This window comes from Leopardus geoffroyi, chromosome B4 (genome assembly GCF_018350155.1).
Source record: "Leopardus geoffroyi isolate Oge1 chromosome B4, O.geoffroyi_Oge1_pat1.0, whole genome shotgun sequence".
Classification (NCBI taxonomy): domain Eukaryota; kingdom Metazoa; phylum Chordata; class Mammalia; order Carnivora; family Felidae; genus Leopardus; species Leopardus geoffroyi.
In genome coordinates, this window is record NC_059341.1 from 13,678,626 (window position 1) to 13,696,631 (window position 18,006).

The 18,006-nt window shown below is 39.0% G+C and overlaps 1 protein-coding gene across 2 annotated transcripts in view; it reads left to right on the forward strand.

The window, feature by feature from the left end:
• Positions 1-18,006, forward strand: part of HSPA14 (heat shock protein family A (Hsp70) member 14) — a 44,101-nt gene that overhangs the window by 17,163 nt on the left and 8,932 nt on the right. For both annotated transcript variants that reach the window (XM_045464807.1, XM_045464809.1), the window contains one exon: positions 3,724-3,826. In XM_045464807.1, the coding sequence (XP_045320763.1) occupies positions 3,724-3,826 (103 nt within the window). The remainder of the gene's footprint in view (positions 1-3,723; positions 3,827-18,006) is intronic.

An 18,006-nucleotide genomic window follows, 5' to 3' on the forward strand; every position in this document is an offset into this window, starting at 1 on the left:
TTTCAGGTGTCAGTGTGACCAGGGCCCGGGAGCAAGACCTTGGAGGTGTAAGGGAGTCGATGCAGGGGAACCTTGAGAGTGTAAGGGCGTGAGGATGGGTCCTGAGAGGGATATGACAGCAGAGATGATATGGAAAAGGTGGTAGGAAATAGGATAGCAGAGCTGATGATACTGGACTGGTGTCATCTCACTTTTCTCCTGCCCAGCCTCTTCATTAGAGGCACCCATTTAAGAAAAACAAATTGTTTTAATGACTTTATTAAAATATTCAAATACCATAAAAATGTATAGTTCTGTGGACTTTTGTATATTCACAGACTTATGAAACTATTACCAACCAGTATCTGTTTCTGGTTCTGCTTCTAGAACATTTTCATTCCCAAAAGAAATTCTATACCCATTAGCAGTCACTTCCTGTTCCCACCACTCTCAACCTCTGGCAACCACCTATGTACTTTCTTTATGTTTTTGTCTACACTGGACATTTCACATAAAGGAAATCATATGGTATATGACCTTCCATGTTTGGTTTCCATCACTTAGCATGTTTTTAAGGATCGTTTATGTTGCAGTACATATCAATATTTTATTTCTTTATGTGATTCAGAGGCAGTCATTTTTAACTTACTGTTTTTGGTTCCTTAGAGTTTTCTCCGTATTTCTAAATGAGAGATTTTCACCCTGATTCATGAAATTTACATGTACTCTATTGACTCCCTACAATGAAAGATCAAGAACAGTAGTTTCTTTACCATATTTAGGTTTTTCTTTTCTAAGTTAAAATAATGGATCAAGCAAATGTAAGATACTGAGGTATAAAATTATTAATAACGTCTCTACGTAACTTTATGCCTCCCCCTGGAGTAAAAATATGTGATGAAATCTCCCACAGTTTCGAAGCCGACTGGTGAAGTGCATCGCAAGTATGCTGTCCCCACATAGCAGCACGGCTGTCCCGGGGAGGCACAGGGCCTGAACCCCGTGGAGCAGAGTGGTGGTTGTCTGGCCTCAGAACTCCGTCAGCTGTGGTGTTGGCCGCGGTTATGTTATACAGTCATTTTCAGGGTCTGTAAAAGAATCAGCAGCGGGGCTAGGCTGAAAGATGGGCCCTGAATCAGTCGCTTGGGGACAAAAGTTAGTTGTAATAAAATGCTGTGAAGAAGCCTTAATAACCACTGGGCTGCACCCTGCTGTTAATTTATGTGAGGGTTCCTGAGAACTATTAGGGTTAATGCTGAGAAAATAAAATGGAGAATTAAAATAACAACAAGAACAAAATTCCAAATACATTTATATTTAGGTGTAATTTTCTCACCTTGGGTTTTTTTGTTCGTCCTTTTGAGATTTATTAGCCATCAGTAGAAGGAGAGCTCTCCTGTGTTTACTTGTGAGGTGTAGTTCTTGTCAGACTAAATAACCGTTTCCAGCGTTCCCAAAGTAATGACATCAATTGTGATTGCTTGCGCTGCTATTTACAGCTACAAAGAGTAGTGTGTGAAAAAGCACCCTAGGTCTTTGAAAGAAAGGCTTAAATTGTTGCTTAAATTTGATGTGGGGCTTGCACGTGTTTCAATGGTATTTAACTTACTAGTGAACACAGTGTAGCAGGAGTCTAAGTAGTAGTACGTGTTAACTCCTCAAATCCCGGTAACAGCCCATGAAGTAAGTAGTGGTCTTTTCCGTATATTACACATGAGGAAGCTGAAACAGATGTCTCATTCTTGCCCAGGGCTCCAGAGTAAGAATGTGTAGTGTTGGCTACGGACTGGGCGTTCAAACCCAGCTAGTTTGACTCCCGACGTCCATACTGTCACTGTCATACGCTAGTGAAGATTCATGTCTGTCTTGGTTTTGTTGGCTCTGGTCATCCATTGGCAACCTTTTTAAGTTTCGATGGTGTTCATGATATTTAGTGAACACAGGTTTAATGTACGTAAAATTGTTTTAAATTCCCTTATCTTTTACAGAACCCAAAATATTGGTTTCAAGTGACTATGCCTTTACCCGGAGAGAGTCCAAAGAGAGCACATTGCCCTATCATTTTGCCTGGCATGTTACTAACAGTAATAATACCTACCAATGGTTCACTATTCAGACCTCTCAACAACCTAATAGGTAACTTGGAAACATAGTGAAAATTTCCAGAATTACAGTATTATTTTTAGGATTCTACTGACTGTATTTGGTTAAATTTACTCCTCATCTGGCCCTTAGAGTTTAGCTTCTTCACCCTCCCTGGGCTTTCCTGAAGTTTCTAGATCTGTGTGCCCAGCACTATAACCAGTAGCCAGTGGCTATTTAAATTTTAATTAATTAGAAATAAATAACAGGGGGAAAAGGAAGAGCAGTAAAAATTCAAGTCCTCAGTAGCACTAGCCACAGTTCAAGTGTTCAATAGCCTGACATGGCTGGTGGCTCATAGAAAGTTCTATTAGCACTGTACTAGCTCTTTTAAGAGAGATTTCAAACTATAGCCCCAAAGATAGAAAGGTATTAAATTGAACAGAAATCTCTTTGTGGGCAGAATGTTGTGTATTTTTTCTGTTTCTAGAATTTCTAGCTTAGTACTGAGTTTGTCCAAGTTCTCAGTGTATGTTTGTTTATTACTGCTTATCTATTAGGAATGAAATAGAATTTGTAATGTTTCATTAAAGAAATTTTGCCTTTATCACAAAGATTTCAATGGTAAAGTATATTTCAGTATCTACAGATAGCACAAAAAATAAAAATCAGTCATCTGCATTTAAGTTTAGTATGAAATTAGGGAGTACATTTTTCATAAACATAGATTTTTAAAAATTTTTTTAAATGTTTTTATTTTTGAGAGACAGAGACAGAGTACTAGTGAGGGGAGGGACAGAGAGTGAGGGAGACACAGAATCCAAAGCAGGCTCCAGGCTCTGAGCTGTCAGTACAGAGACTGATGTAGGGCTCGAACTTGTGGACCACAAGATCATGACCTGAGCTGAAGTCAGACGCTTAACCAATTGAGCAACCCAGGCGCCCCAAACATAGATCTTTCTTAAAATTATATGCTAGCATTCGAGCTTCTCAGAGCAAGAGAACTAAGTTTATGTACAGCATAGTCTCAGATTATAAAAAAAAAAAAATAATGAGAAATAATCTTTTAAACTTTTAACATACAAAAATAGAAAAAGCTTGTAAATGATGGTTTGATTTGAATCTGTGGCTTTGTTGGGAATGCCATACACTGAATATTTATTTATTTTTAGGTTTTTTTGAAAGCTTACAAGTAAGCCATGGGTAAGAATCTTCCAACTGAATTTGACATTGAATGCCTTCATACGTTTGTAGATGAATAATTCAGATGTTTTCTCCCTGTGGAGTTCACTGCTAGGTGTTAAATATCTTGTTCTGTTCACAAACCTGTTCTTTTTTTTTTTTTTAAGTTTATTTATTTATTTTGAGTGAGGGAGAGAATGTATGGGTGCGAGGGGGTGGGGAGAGGCAGAGAGAGGGAGAGAGAGAATCCCAAGCAGGCTCTGCGCTGACGTAGAGCTCGAACGCACAAACCGTGAGATCATGACCTGAGCCGAAGTCAAGAGTCAGAGGCTCAGCCGACTGAGCCACCCAAGTGCCCCTACAAACTTGTTCTTAAAACATCACATTAGGCTTTGGCATTACCCTTCACAAGAAAACTTGTTTCATTGTATTAAGCCTTTCTCCTTGCTTTTTCCTCTGTGTGTGTGTGTGTGTTTACAGAGCAAGATTTGAACTTCTCTGTTCTCCACTTTTTAATAAATGTATAGAAGCAATCAGAGAACTCTTAGAACAAAGTGGATTTACAGCAGATGATATCAATAAGGTAATACTTTTATATTTTTCTTATTTATTTTAGGAGTAGTTTCAGACTTGGGATTTAGGAAATGGCCCCTTGGTACTAAGATAATATTTTTGTTAATTTAAATATTTTCTGAGCTTGTGTTAATGAGCAAGGAAAATTGAATTTTTTATTATTGGCTCCAGTGGTAAATATTTACCAGTTTCCTAGCAAAAAAGAATAGTTCCTTTCCAATACGTATATATTTTTTTCAATGTATATTTATTTTGGAGAGTGGGGTTGGGGCAGATAGCGAGGGACACAGAGGATCCGAAGCAGGCTCAATGCTGAGAGCAGAGAGCCGGATGTGGGCTTGACCCTACGAACTGTGAGATCATGACCCAAGCTGAAGTCAGATACTTAACTGACCGAGTCACCCACGCACCCCTACAGAATATTTTTTAATATGTAAGCAAAAGCTGACAGGTATTTGCATGTTTTCTATGTGCCAAGCACTGTTTCTAAGTATTTTACATGGATTAACTCATTGAATCCTCACCAACAACACTATGAGGCAGGTGCTTGTGTTTATCCCCATTTTTTCAGTGAACCCACCGAGGTACAGAATGATGAGTAACTTCTGGGCGATCATGTAGTTAGCGGTTGAGCCAGGATTTTACACCACATAGTTTCCCAAGTTTGCTGTTAACAGTACACCAGACCGCTTTTCTCTGCTCGCATAAGAAAGTATTTTGAGACTTTCAAAAATATTCAAATTGTTAATATTTCCTTTTCCCCCAAGATTGTTTCTACTCCTTTAAAAAAAATACTCATAAAAGAAAATGCAGGAAATACCAAAAGGCAACCACTGTTGTATTTTGGAACATTTCTAACTAATCCAATCTGTACGATTTTGAATTTTATTTTCTTTATATAATATTATAACCAATCCTTTCCCCATATTACTGTAGAATATTCATAACACAATTTTAAATAGATTCTTAATATGCTAGGAAGGGAAAGGCACCATAGATTATTTCATTGATCTACTGTGGACACTAGGTTGGGTCTCCCCCTCATCACCCAAAAGTGATGCCCACCTTTGAACATCGGCTTTTACCATATTTGGGGTGGATTTCCAATGTAAAATTATTGGGTTGAAGAGTATAGATAGTGTAAGACTACCTTTACCTTCAGTTACTTTCTAACAGAGTTGCATCATATGTAAATAACCTGGATTTAAATTTAAAAAGAAAAAGTTGCATTAACTATTACTCATTATCAGCAGTACCTAAAGACAGGCATTTTCCCTCCCTGACTCTGAGTCTTATCATTTAAAGAAAGAATTGTTGAAGAAAGATAGTCTGAATATTTTATTGATACCAGAGGATTTTCTCTTAAATGTTTAATTTTGTGTTTCCTTCTGCCTAAATACTTCACTTTCTTTGCGTATTTATTTAAATCTTCGCGGTTTTTAAAAAATGTATTTATACAAATGCTTTACATAATCAGAATATTAACTGTAATATACAGTATTATGTAGTAATATACTACAGTCTTCTTTAGGGTTGTTGTGAGGGTTAAGTGAAATATTGTGTGTACCATAAGAAGTGATCGGTTAACCTAAGTTCTCTCCCTTCATTAACTGGTCATAGAGCCCTGACATTTAGATATCACGATATCACAAATGGTACAGTTCTCAATTGCCTGAATTCAGATCAAATACATTCCTTGGATAAAGAATGCTGTTAAAGATTCACTCACCAGATATTTCTAAAATATAAGTTTTCGAGAACTTCAAAACGGAGTTGTCTCTAGTTTGTTGACCTTACAGTAACAAACAACCCCCAGCTGCAGGTGGGCAGCTGAAGGTGACTGTAGGTCTGTTGCTACAGCTGTTTTCTAAAACGGGCTTCTCATTCTGTGACCCCAGGCTGAAGGAGCGGCTATCTGGGACGGGCATTTCTCATGGCAGAGGGGAAAGGAGAGAGCTTGTGAGAACATGCACGGCTTTTAAAAAGCTTCTGCTTAGATACGGTCCGCTTCAGTGGACTCCCATTCCGTTGGCCACAGCTAGACACATGGCCAGGCCTGACAGCGGGGCCAGGACACATACCCCAGCTGCGGAGAGGGCTGCAGCGTCAGGGCAGTGGCAGTGGGTGTGGAGGGAAAATCCTCCTATGGAGAGGGAGGAGGGATTGACTGGACTTTTACATGCCTTAAAACAGTGAATGCTCACAGCAGCACCACGAGGTAGGCATCATCGTCTCTGTGTTCAGATGAGGAAACCATGGTTTCCCAAGAGGTTAAGCACGTAAGTGGTGGAGCCGCCGTGAAACCGGGGCTGGAGCTCAGGCAGTCTGCCTCTGTGACCCGAGCGCTTTCTTCACTCCTCATTGCGCCCATCGCCTTTCTCATCCTCCTGTCTGCAGGTCTCTTCCCAGCAGGATTTGTTTCCGTCAGAGCACTCTTCTGATCTCTTGCTTGAGCAGGACGTGCCTGGTTTCTGGCCTGTCCTTTAGTGTGGACACTTCCCCTTACTGACCCTGTTTCGGTGTCCCCTCCTGCCTGGCCGGACCCATACCTGGTCCAGGCCCCCCCTGTCTGAGTGTGGGAGGAGGTACCGGTGGCCCCCTTCTGGCTTAGGGGAGGGGCTTGGGGACACACTACGTGTGTGTCCTCCCTACGGGTCCTCCTGCTTTCACACCTGTGCTTCCCCCTCACTTTCCGTGGTGCTCGCTGTTCCCAAGTCCTGAGCCAGTTGGGGATTCTGAGAGTCAAACCGTCTTGCTTTCTCTGGTTTTCTCAAACTTCATCTAGTCTAAGACAGTTACCTCTTTTTTCCAGCTTCCAGAACTTGTTGAAATCCCAAACTCAAGATCTCGCTCTCATTCATTTTGCCATTATACACTTACATCTTCGATTTCTTTGTGGTCGGCTTTGTGGGCTTATGGAAGAGTACTTTGATGTAGTTAATCCTTCCATTTTAACCAAGCTCCCACATTCTACAGCTGCAACTTTAATAGCTATGTAGTATTTTTTGGTATTGACATACCTTAATATATAAAACCAATTTTTTATTTTGGCTATGTAGGTTACTTTGGTTTTATAAACAGCACTCTTTGTGGCTCTGTGAGCATCCTTAACTCCTGCAGAATAAAATTTAGGAATAAATCCCAAATTTTAAAACTTTTAATATTCGTTACCAAATTGCTCACCAAAAAAAATTTACTTTCTGAGTAGGTATAAACATTCATTATTAATATTGCAATTTTTCAAAACGCCATTTATTCATACTTTCTTGAGAGAGCTTTAGAGTTATTTTTTAGCTTCTTATGTAAAATCCCACTGTGATTTTGTTAGTTTCATTGAGTCTTTAAAATAATTTGGGATGGTGGTGTAACTTCATGGTATTTTGTTTTCCTAACCATGAAGTTGATCTCTTCCTCTGTTCAGATCTTCTTAAATTGTACATTTCTCAATATTTACATTAAGTTATCACTATGTGTGCTGTGGAATTTATGGCTATTTTGTATGAGAGGTCTTCTATATTTTTATTTTCTAATTTGTTTTTGCTATAAACAGAATATTTAATTGGATTTTCCTTATTTATCTTATATTTTGCCATGTCATGAACTCTTGGTATTTCTGTTTTCACAACGTCTTCTAAATTTCCTTCGCATACATTTAAATTCAATTTTCTAATTAATCTCCCACTAATTATTGAGCACACCTATTCTGGGCAAGCAGGTTTTAGGCTCTTAAGATACAGCAGTAAATGTAACAAAGTCTTTGCCGAAGTAGCTAGTAGGGATATTCTGGTAATACGTAAAGGAACATATAAAGAAAATAATGCCCAGGGGCGCCTGGGTGGCTCAGTCATTTGAGTGTCTAACTTCAGTTTAGGTCGTGATCTCACAGTTCATGGGTTTGAGCCCTGCGTCGGGCTTTGTGCTGACAGCGCAGAGCCTGGAGTCTGCTTCAGATTCTGTACCTCCCTCTCTCTCTGCCCCTGCTCCACTTGTGCTCTGTCTCTCAAACGTGAATAAAGGTTAAAAAAAAAAGTTTTGTTTTTTTTTTAAAGAAAAGAGTGTCCAGTTGGGATAACTGCTGTGAAGAAAAATAAAGCAGGATAAAGGCATAGCTATTGGCAAAGGGTGATTTTTCAGATAAGAGCTCCATCTAAGGAGGTGACTTTTTTTTTTTAAATTTTTAATGTTTATTTAGTTTTGAGAGAGAGAGAGAGAGAGCCAGCACGCACGAGCGAGTGGGCAAGGGGGAGAGAGGGAGGGAGACACAGAATCTGAAGCAGGCTCCAGGCTCTGAGCTGTCAGCACAGAGCCTGACACAGGGCTCGATCTCACAAGCCGTGAGATCATGACCTGAGCCAAAGTTGGACGTTCAACCGACTGAGCCACCCAGGACCCCCTAAAGAGGTGGCTTTTGATGAGAGACCTGAATGAAGTGGAGAAACCGGTTGTGTGCATATCTGCCAGTTTTACGAGCAGAGGGAACAGCAAGGCGAGAGCAAGCTTGTGTTTGAGGAGCAGCAGTGAGGGTAGCGGGTGGAACTGAGTGAACCAAGTGGTAAGGGAGATAGAGACCAGGATCACATCACAGTTTGGATGCCTCTGGCTTCAACGTAAAGAGTGCAGTGTGGCTGGACATGCGAATCTGGATTTTAAGAGAGAGTTCTGAGCTGGAGACATACTTATCAGTGTCTGTGTGCACTTAGAGCCATGACTGGATGAAATGACCTATGAGATAGAGCCCCAACAGAGAAGACACCTCAGGACAGGGTCCAGGGGCTCTGGACATTTACAAGCCTAAAAGGGACCTAATGGTAGCGGCTTTAGGACTAGCCAGTGAGGAAGCATGAGACCCAAGAGACAAGTAAAACTGGGTAAGGGAGCAAAACATCAACTGTCCTGTGCTGCTGGAGGTCCAGCAGGTGAGGCCCGAGGATTGACCACTGACTGGGCTTGACAATATGCAAGTGACTGGTGCAGGTGGTTTTAGTGGAGTTATGGAGAGAAACACGTTACTGGAGTGAGTTTAATATAGAATAGAAGGCAAGATCACGGACAGTCAAGTACAGAGAACTCTCGAGAAGTTTTGCTCTAAGGGCAGCAGGAAAATGGGTGGTAGCTGGGGTAGGCTGAGACTTCTGGGAAAGGGCTGTACAGGAGTGGTAATACTTTTCTCTCACAAATATGTATCCCTCACTCTTTTTTATTAATTTGAGAGAGAGAATGAGAGTGTGTGCAAGTGGGGAAGGGGCAGATGGAGAGAGAGAGAGAGAGAGAGAGAGAGAGAATCTTAAGCAGGTTCCACACTCAGTGCAGAGCCCAATGTGGGGCTTGATCCCATGACCTTGGGATCATGACCTAAGCCAAAATCAAAGAGCACTCAACCAACCGGCTGAGCCACCCTGGTGCCCCCCCTCACTTTTTTTTTTTTTTTTTTAATTTGGTTGCCTTGGTCAGAACTTCCTTCTTTTGTTCTCTTTTTAGTAGGGATATTATTATTAGTCTTTTTAACAAAAAATGTGATTATTGATAATTGGGTTGAAATAGATTCTCTTGGGGCGCCTGGGTGGCTCAGTTGGTTAAGCGTCCGACTTCAGCTCAGGTCACGATCTTACAGTCTGTGAGTTCGAGGCCCGCGTCGGGCTCTGTGCTGACAGCTCAGAGCCTGGAGCCTGCTTCGGATTCTGTGTCTCCCTCTCTCTCTGCCCCTTCCCCACTCATGCTCTGTCTCTGTCTCAAAAATAAATAAAAACGTTAAAAAAAAATTAAAAAAAAAAAAAGAAATAGATTCTCTTTCTCATATTAAGTATTTTCCTTCCTATTTTTAAAAGGGTTTTAATAGGTGGTGAGTCCTTACAAATGTATTTTTGGATACCTCCAAAACAATCTATGGCTTCTCTTACATTTGTCTTAAAGTTATATGATATATTACTGATAATTTTCTAATGTGGATCTGTCATTGTATTCCTGGGACAGACCTCATTTGATTATGAAGAATTCTTTTTTTTTTTTTTTTTTTTTTAATTTTTTTTCCAACGTTTTTTATTTATTTTTGGGACAGAGAGAGAGAGACAGAGCATGAACGGGGGAGGGGCAGAGAGAGAGGGAGACACAGAATCGGAAACAGGCTCCAGGCTCTGAGCCATCAGCCCAGAGCCCGACACGGGGCTCGAACTCACGGACCGCGAGATCGTGACCTGGCTGAAGTCGGACGCTTAACCGACTGTGCCACCCAGGTGCCCCAAGAATTCTTCTTTTAATATATTACTTACTTTCCTGTGATAATGCATTTATTATTTTCACTTTATGTGAAGTTAGCAGGCGCTTGGATGGCTCAAGTCGGTTGAGCGTCCGACTTCGGCTCAGGTCATGATCTCACAGTTCGTGGGTTCTAGCCCCATGTCGGGCTCTGTGCTTGCTCAGAGCCTGGAGCCTGCTCAGATTCTGTGTCTCCTTCTCTCTCTGCCCCTCCCCCGCTCACACTGTCTCATTCTGTTTCTTAAAAATAAATAAATGTAAAAAGATTTTTTTTTAAAAAACAAAACTCCTGAGAGTGGCACCAGGGTGGCTCAGTCAGTTAAGCCACCTGACCCCTGATTTCAGCTCAGGTCATAATCTCACAGTTTGTGAGTTCGAGCCCTGCATAGGGAGCCTGCTTAAGAGTCTCTCCCTCTTCCTCTGCTGCTCCCTGTTCATGCTCTGTCTCTCTCTCTCTCTCTCTCTCAAAAATGAAAAAATAAAAATAAATAATACTCCCAAGAGACGCTCAATACGGGTGTATAGGAATGTGACTTTAGGTTGCCACTTTAATATCTGTAAGTTTAATCCTTTTGGCTCAAGTGCTTGCTTAGAATGACAAAATACCACAATATATCTGATTCATTTACTCAGCATAATACCTTCTAAGCCAAAACTTCCAGCACTTTAGCTCCCTTTTATGCCAAAGTAATATAATCCTACACAGTGTTCTTCAGGAAAGAGGCTAATATTACTTTCCTTTAATTCATAGCCTGAGGCACTGTGTGGGAGAGGTTACACGCTCAAGCAGTTGTAGGGGCCAGGAGTGAAAGTGAGTCACGTTGTCAGGTATAGGAAGAGACAACTGCCAGAAATTAACAATCTGAACTCAGTATAAAAATACAAGGTTACATTTTAAATTCCAGCTTGAAAAACATAGCAAATTGACAAATAGAAATATTTAATAATTAATGCTTCTTCTTTCACAACAAATTTCTCCAGATTTGGAACCTGAAACCCCTTTTCTTCTGTTCCACGATGTCAGTGTCAGATCTTACATTTTGAGTTAATGTTTGATATGGAACTCAACGTTAGATCCTTTAGAAGTAATATTTCAATTTTTTTCCTTTTCATCATGAAAAATATCTACTCACAAAATAGGTTTCTCTAAAGATAGAACCTTTGTACAGTGGTTTTTAAATATATAATTAGCATAACTACTCCAAAGATATATGTAGAATTCTAAAATCAATCTTTGAGGCATCTGGATGGCTCAGTTAAGCATCTGACTCTTTTTTTAAAGAGAGAGAGAGAGAAAGAGAATCCCAAGCAGGCCCTGCACTGTTAATGCAGAGCCCGAGCGTGGGGCTCAAACTCAGGAACCATGAAATCATGATCTGAGCCAAAACCAAGAGTTGGACGCTTAACCAACTGAGCCATCCAGGCGCCCCAAGTATCCGACTCTTGATCTCAGCTCAGATCTTGATCTCAGGGTCATGAGTTCAAGCCCCACCTTGGGCTCTGTGCTGGGCATGGAGCCTACTGAATAAATGAATGAATCATTGAATCAATCTTTAACCACATAATGTGGGGAATATGATTTTACGTTGTCATTTTCATATCTGTAAATTAAGTTCAACACAAGAAAGTGTGTCAGGTCCCTTGCAAAGTGAGTAGTCCAAAGTATTCATTTCTCTAGGAGCCAGCAAATTGAATCTTTTATAGGGAACAGAAGTATTGGTAGTGTTTATGTAGAATATGTCAGTTAGAAAGACCTTTGATCTATCATACCTGATGCACCAGTGCTGAGATTTCTCTCACAGATGGTATGAAAAAAAATCCATTCTTTCTACACATAAACTATATGAATATCTTTTAAGTTCTATATATACCACAGTTAAGCTGCCTGATGGCCACATAGAATAGGTTGACTGTACCATACCATTCTTCAAAAGGAAATATGTTCCCCACCATTTTTCTTGAAACCTGTAATCCTCATGGTCTTTCTTTCATCTTTCTACTAGATTGAAAAATGGGTTTGATTTTTATTTATTTTTGAGAGAGAGACACACAGATCACGAGCGGGGGAGGGGCAGAGAGAGGGAGACAGGGAATCTGAAGCAGGCTCCAGGTTCCAAGCCTGTCAGCACTGAGCCCTATGTGGGGCTCGAGCTCACAGACTGCGAGATCATGACCTGAGCCTAACCCGGGCGCGTAACTGATTGAGCCACCCAGATGCTTCAGTTTTTAATTTACATGTTTTATAGACCTATTTCATGATGATTTATTTCTTAAGTTTTTAACATATGACTTTCTATAATCTTTTTTTTTTTATTTTTTTTAACGCTTATTTATTATTGAGAGACAGAGAGACACAGAGCGTGAGCAGGGGAGGGGCAGAGAGAGGGGAGACACAGAATCGGAAGCAGGCTCCAGGCTCTGAGCTGTCAGCACAGAGCCCGACACGGGGCTTGAACCCACGAACTGCGAGATCATGACCTGAGCCGAAGTTGATTGCCCAACCAACTGAGCCACCCAGGTGTCCCTGACTTTGTATAATCTTATAATTTTTTATTTTTATGTATCTTTTGATACTAAAATTTATTTTTTTAATGTTTATTTTTTTTTTTAATTTTTTTTTTTTCAACGTTTATTTATTTTTGGGACAGAGAGAGAGACAGAGCATGAACGGGGGAGGGGCAGAGAGAGAGGGAGACACAGAATCGGAAACAGGCTCCAGGCTCTGAGCCATCAGCCCAGAGCCCGACGCGGGGCTCGAACTCACAGACCGCGAGATCGTGACCTGGCTGAAGTCGGATGCTTAACCGACTGCGCCACCCAGGCGCCCCAGTGTTTATTTATTTTTGACAGAGACATTGAGCAGGGGAGAAGCAGAAAGAGAGAGACAGACAGTCAGAATCCCAAGCAGGCTCTGAGTTGTCAGTGCAGAGCCTGATGTGGGGCTTGAATTCACAAATCATGAGATCATGACCTGAGTCAAAACCAAGAGTGGGACGCTTAACTAACTGAACCACCCAGGCGCCCCTTGATACTAAAATTTAAGAGTATACAGAAGCTTTTGAAATTAAAACCAGCCAGTTTCTCTATTTTTTATTTTTTGCTTTTTGAGTGTTTCTGTTTTTCCTTTACTAGATTTGACAGATAATTTGTTGTGTGTGTTTGTGTGTTTGTTTGTTTGTTTTTTGCTCAAACTTCTGTTACTACTATCCCCAGAAAAACTTCTTTAGATTTTTTCAGGTCATGTTTTTCACTTCTCTAATTGGTTTATTTCTGATTTTTTCCTATTTCTTCCAGTCCTTTTAGGACACTTGTATTATTTTCCTAAATTCCTATACCGAATGCTAATTTATTTTTTTCATTTATTCTTTTCCCTAATAAAAAAGTTAACTACAGTTTTACTACTTAATAGCTTTGGTTTTATTCCACAGGCTTTGACAGATTTTGTTGTTTTCATATTTTCAGAATAATCTGTAATATTTTTTATTTTCTTCTTTGTTGTTTAAATTCATGTTTTTAATACCCAAGTAGTTAAGGTAGTTTGATTTTCCTTAACAGCAGTTTTATGAAATTACTGTGAAAGTTATATTTGAAAAGCTTTTGGTAAGAGAAGTTATTTATGTTCCGAATGTATGTATTTTGTACTAAAATTTAAGTCACAAAAGAAATCTACAGACTAGGTATTTAAAGAATTTATTTAAATTTTTTTTTTCAACGTTTTATTTATTTTTGGGACAGAGAGAGAGACAGAGCATGAACGGGGGAGGGGCAGAGAGAGAGGGAGACACAGAATCGGAAACAGGCTCCAGGCTCTGAGCCATCAGCCCAGAGCCCGACGCGGGGCTCGAACTCACGGACCGCGAGATCGTGACCTGGCTGAAGTCGGACGCTTAACCGACTGCGCCACCCAGGCGCCCCTGAAGAATTTATTTAAATTAAAACTTGCTGGTTACCATCAGCATTAATAGTAACACATTGTTAGTATTTGTTACTTTTTTGTTTTTATTATTTTTTTTCAACGTTTATTTATTTTTGGGACAGAGAGAGACAGAGCATGAACGGGGGAGGGGCAGAGAGAGAGGGAGACACAGAATCGGAAACAGGCTCCAGGCTCTGAGCCATCAGCCCAGAGCCTGATGCGGGGGCTCGAACTCACGGGCCGCGAGATCGTGACCTGGCTGAAGTCGGACGCTTAACCGACTGCGCCACCCAGGCGCCCCTATTATTTTTTAAATTAATTTACATCCAAGTTAGTTAACATATAGTATAATAATGATTTCAGGAATAGAATTTAGTGATCTATCACTTATATATAACACCCTCCTTAATGCCCCTTTCCCATTTAGCCCATCCCCCCCGCACCCAAAACCCCTCCAGGCACCCTCATTTTTTTCTCTGTATTTAAGAATCTCTTATGGGTTTGTCTCCCTCCCTGTTTTTATATTGTTTTTGTTTCCCTTCCCTTATGTTCATCTGTTTTGTATCTTAAATTCCACATATGAGTGAAGTCATATATTTGTCTTTCTTTGACTAATTTTCCTTAGCATAATACACTCTAGTTCCCTCCATGTTGTTGCAAATGGCAAGATTCCATTCTTTTTGATCACAGAGTAATACTCCATTGTATATATATACCACATCTTCTTTATTCATTCATTGGTCAGTGGACATTTGGGCTCTTTCCATACTCTGGCTATTGTTGATAGGGGTGCTATAAACATCGGAGTACATGTGCCCCTTCGAAACAGCCTTCCTGTATCCTTTGGATAAATACCTAGTAGTGCAATTGCTGGGTCATAGGGTAATATTTTTTACTTTTTTAAATGAAAATTCCAAAAGCCAAGATTTTCTAGTTTGATTTTTTTTTTTTTTTTTTTTTTTTTTTTTTTTTGCATAGCATCACTTAATTGCTTATCAATAAGGCTTTTTGGAATTGACTATGAGAAATTTGAAAGGGCATATTTTACATTTTTATTCTCATAGTGTTTATCTGGGATCATAACATTTTAGAGAAGACTTTTATGTTTACTTATCTCCCAAACTTTTAGGGAAGTCTTAGGGAACTTTGCCAAGGCAACCCTGCTTTTCTTTTTTTCTTGGTATCATTCAGCTGATGTTCCTCATGCCCTCACCTGGAGATCAGTATGGTATTATTCATCAATTCACACCTAGTGTTAAAGAGACCTGGTTTTCATCAGTGGATCCTTTTGTCTAAAAAGACTTCGAAGTCAGAAGTGGTTATTGATGATTTTCCTTCTTGGGGCTACCTATTTATTCAATATTCTGAATGCTTCTGGAGTTATAAGTGTTAAATGTATGAACTAATAAGGAAATTAAAGTTATTTATAAAGGAGTAATTTTATTCAGCTCTACTGAGGTGTGATTGACAAAAACAATCGTAAGATATTCCTAGCAAACAGTGTGAGATTTGTTAGATGTATACACTGTGAAAGGATTCCCACTGTGGAGTTAATTAACACATATCTCACACCATATTTTTACCTTTATGAGTCAGGGGTGAAAACATGTAAGTTTGCTTTCTTAGCAAATCTCAGTTATGTAGTATGATTATTATCAACTATAGTCGCCATGTTATACATTAGATCCTCAAACCTTATTCACTTACAACTGAAATTTTGTACCCTTCTACTAACCTCTCCCTATTTCCCCCATGCTCCAGTTCCAACCACTTTTCTGCCTTCTTTATGAGTTTGACTTTTTTTTTTCAGATTCCACGTACGAGTTGACACCATGCAGTATTTGTCTTTCTCTGTCTGGCTTATTTCACCTCACATACTGCCTTCCATGTTCACTCATGTTGTTGCAAATGACAGGATTTCTTTTTTTTTTTTTTTTTAGCTGAATGATATTGCATTGTGTTTATATATATATACCACATCTTTACCCATTCATCCATCAACGGACACTTAGGATATTTCTATACCTTGGCTATTGTGAATAATGCTGTAATCAACGTGAGAGTACAAATATCTCTTTGAGGTAGTGATTTCATTTCCTTTGAACATATACTCGTAAGTAAGATAGCTGCATCATATGGTAATTCTATTTCTTGAGGAATTTGCAAACTGTTTTCCATAGTGGTTCTATCAGTTTACATTCCCAGCAGTGTACAGGGGTTCCCTTTTGTCTATATTTTTGTCAGTACTTGTTATCTTTTGTGTTTTTGATGAGAGTCACCATAACAAGTGTGAGGTGATACCTCATTGTGGTTTTGATTTTCATTTGCCTGATGATTCGTGATGTTGAGCATCTTTTCATGTGTCTCTTAGCCACCTGTATATCTTCTTCAGAAAAATGTCTCTTCAGGTCCTTTGCCCATTTATTTTTTTTGATCAAGTTGCTGTTTTGCTGTTGACTTTATGACTTCCTGGTATATTTTGCATATTAACCCTTTTCCAGATAAGTGGTTTGGAAATATTTCTTCCCTTTTTATGGGTTACCTTTTCATTTTGTTGATGGTTTCTTTTGTTATTCAGGAGCTTTTCAGTTTGGTATAGTCCTACCTGTTTATTTTTGGTTTTATTGCCTTGGCTTTAGCTGTCAAATCCAAAAATCTCATTGCAAAGACCAGTTTCAAGGACCTTCCTCCCTATATTTTCTTCTGAGAGTTTTATAGTTTCAGGTCATAATTCCAGTCTTCAATTTGAGTTAATTTTTGTGTGTGGTGTAACATAGTGGTCCAGTTTTATTTTCTTGCATGTAGATGTCCACTTTTCCACATTCCATTTATTAAGGAGACTGTCCTTTCTCTGTTGTATATTCTTGGTTCCTTTGTTGAAAATTAATTGACCATATATGCGTAGGTTTTTTACTGGGCTCACTGTTCTTTTCTGTTGATCTGTGTGTCTGCTTCTATGCCAATACCATTCTGTTCTGATTACTGTGGCTTTGTAATATGTTTTGAAATGAGGAAGAGTGATGCTCCAGCTTTGTTCTTTCTCAAGATTGCTTTGGCTGTTTCGGGTCTTTTGTGGTTCCGTGTGAATTCTAGGATTGTTTTTTCTATTTCTGTGAAAAATGCTATTGAAATTTTGATAGAGATTGCATCGAATCTGTAGATCACTTTGTGTAGTATGGACAAATACTACAAATACAAATGGACAAATACAAATATTTTAATAATATTAATTCTTCCAATCCATAAACATGGAATATCTTTCAACTTATTTGTGTCTTCTTCAATTTCTTTCATCAATATCCTTATAGTTTTCAGTGTACAGATCATTCACTTCCTTGGTTAAATTTATTCCTAAATACTTTATTCTTTTTATTGCTTTTGTGAATGGGATTGTCTTCTTAATTTCTCTTTCCAATAATTTGTTGTTAGTGTACAGAAAATGATTTAATTTTTGATAACTATAAACTTACTATTGCCATTTGTTAATTGTTCTCTATTTTGTAGCTCATTTGTTCCTTTCTTCCTTTTGTTCTTTCTTTGTGATTTGATGACTTAGGTTTTATTGGTATGCTTTGATATCTTTATCTTTTGTTGTATCTATTATAAGTTTTGCTTTGTGGTTACCATGAGACTTACATAAAACATCTTGTAGTTATAATAGCCTATTTGAAGCTGATAATAACTTCAACACATGCGAAATCTCTACATTCTTGCACTCCTTCACATTTTATGTTTTCAACATCACCGTTTACATCTTTTTATATTACTTGTCCATTATCAAATTATTGTAGTTACCGTTATTTTTGTCTTTGTTTTTTAACCTTCATACTAGAGTTACAACTGACTTATCCTTTACCATTACAATATTAGAGTATTCTGAATTTAACCACAGTTGGCCCTTCCTTGAACAACACAGGTTTGAATTGCACAGATCCACTCATAGGTGGATTTTTTTTTTCAATAAACACAGTGCAGTATTGTAAATGTATTTTCTCTTCCTCATGATTTTTTTTTAATTTTTT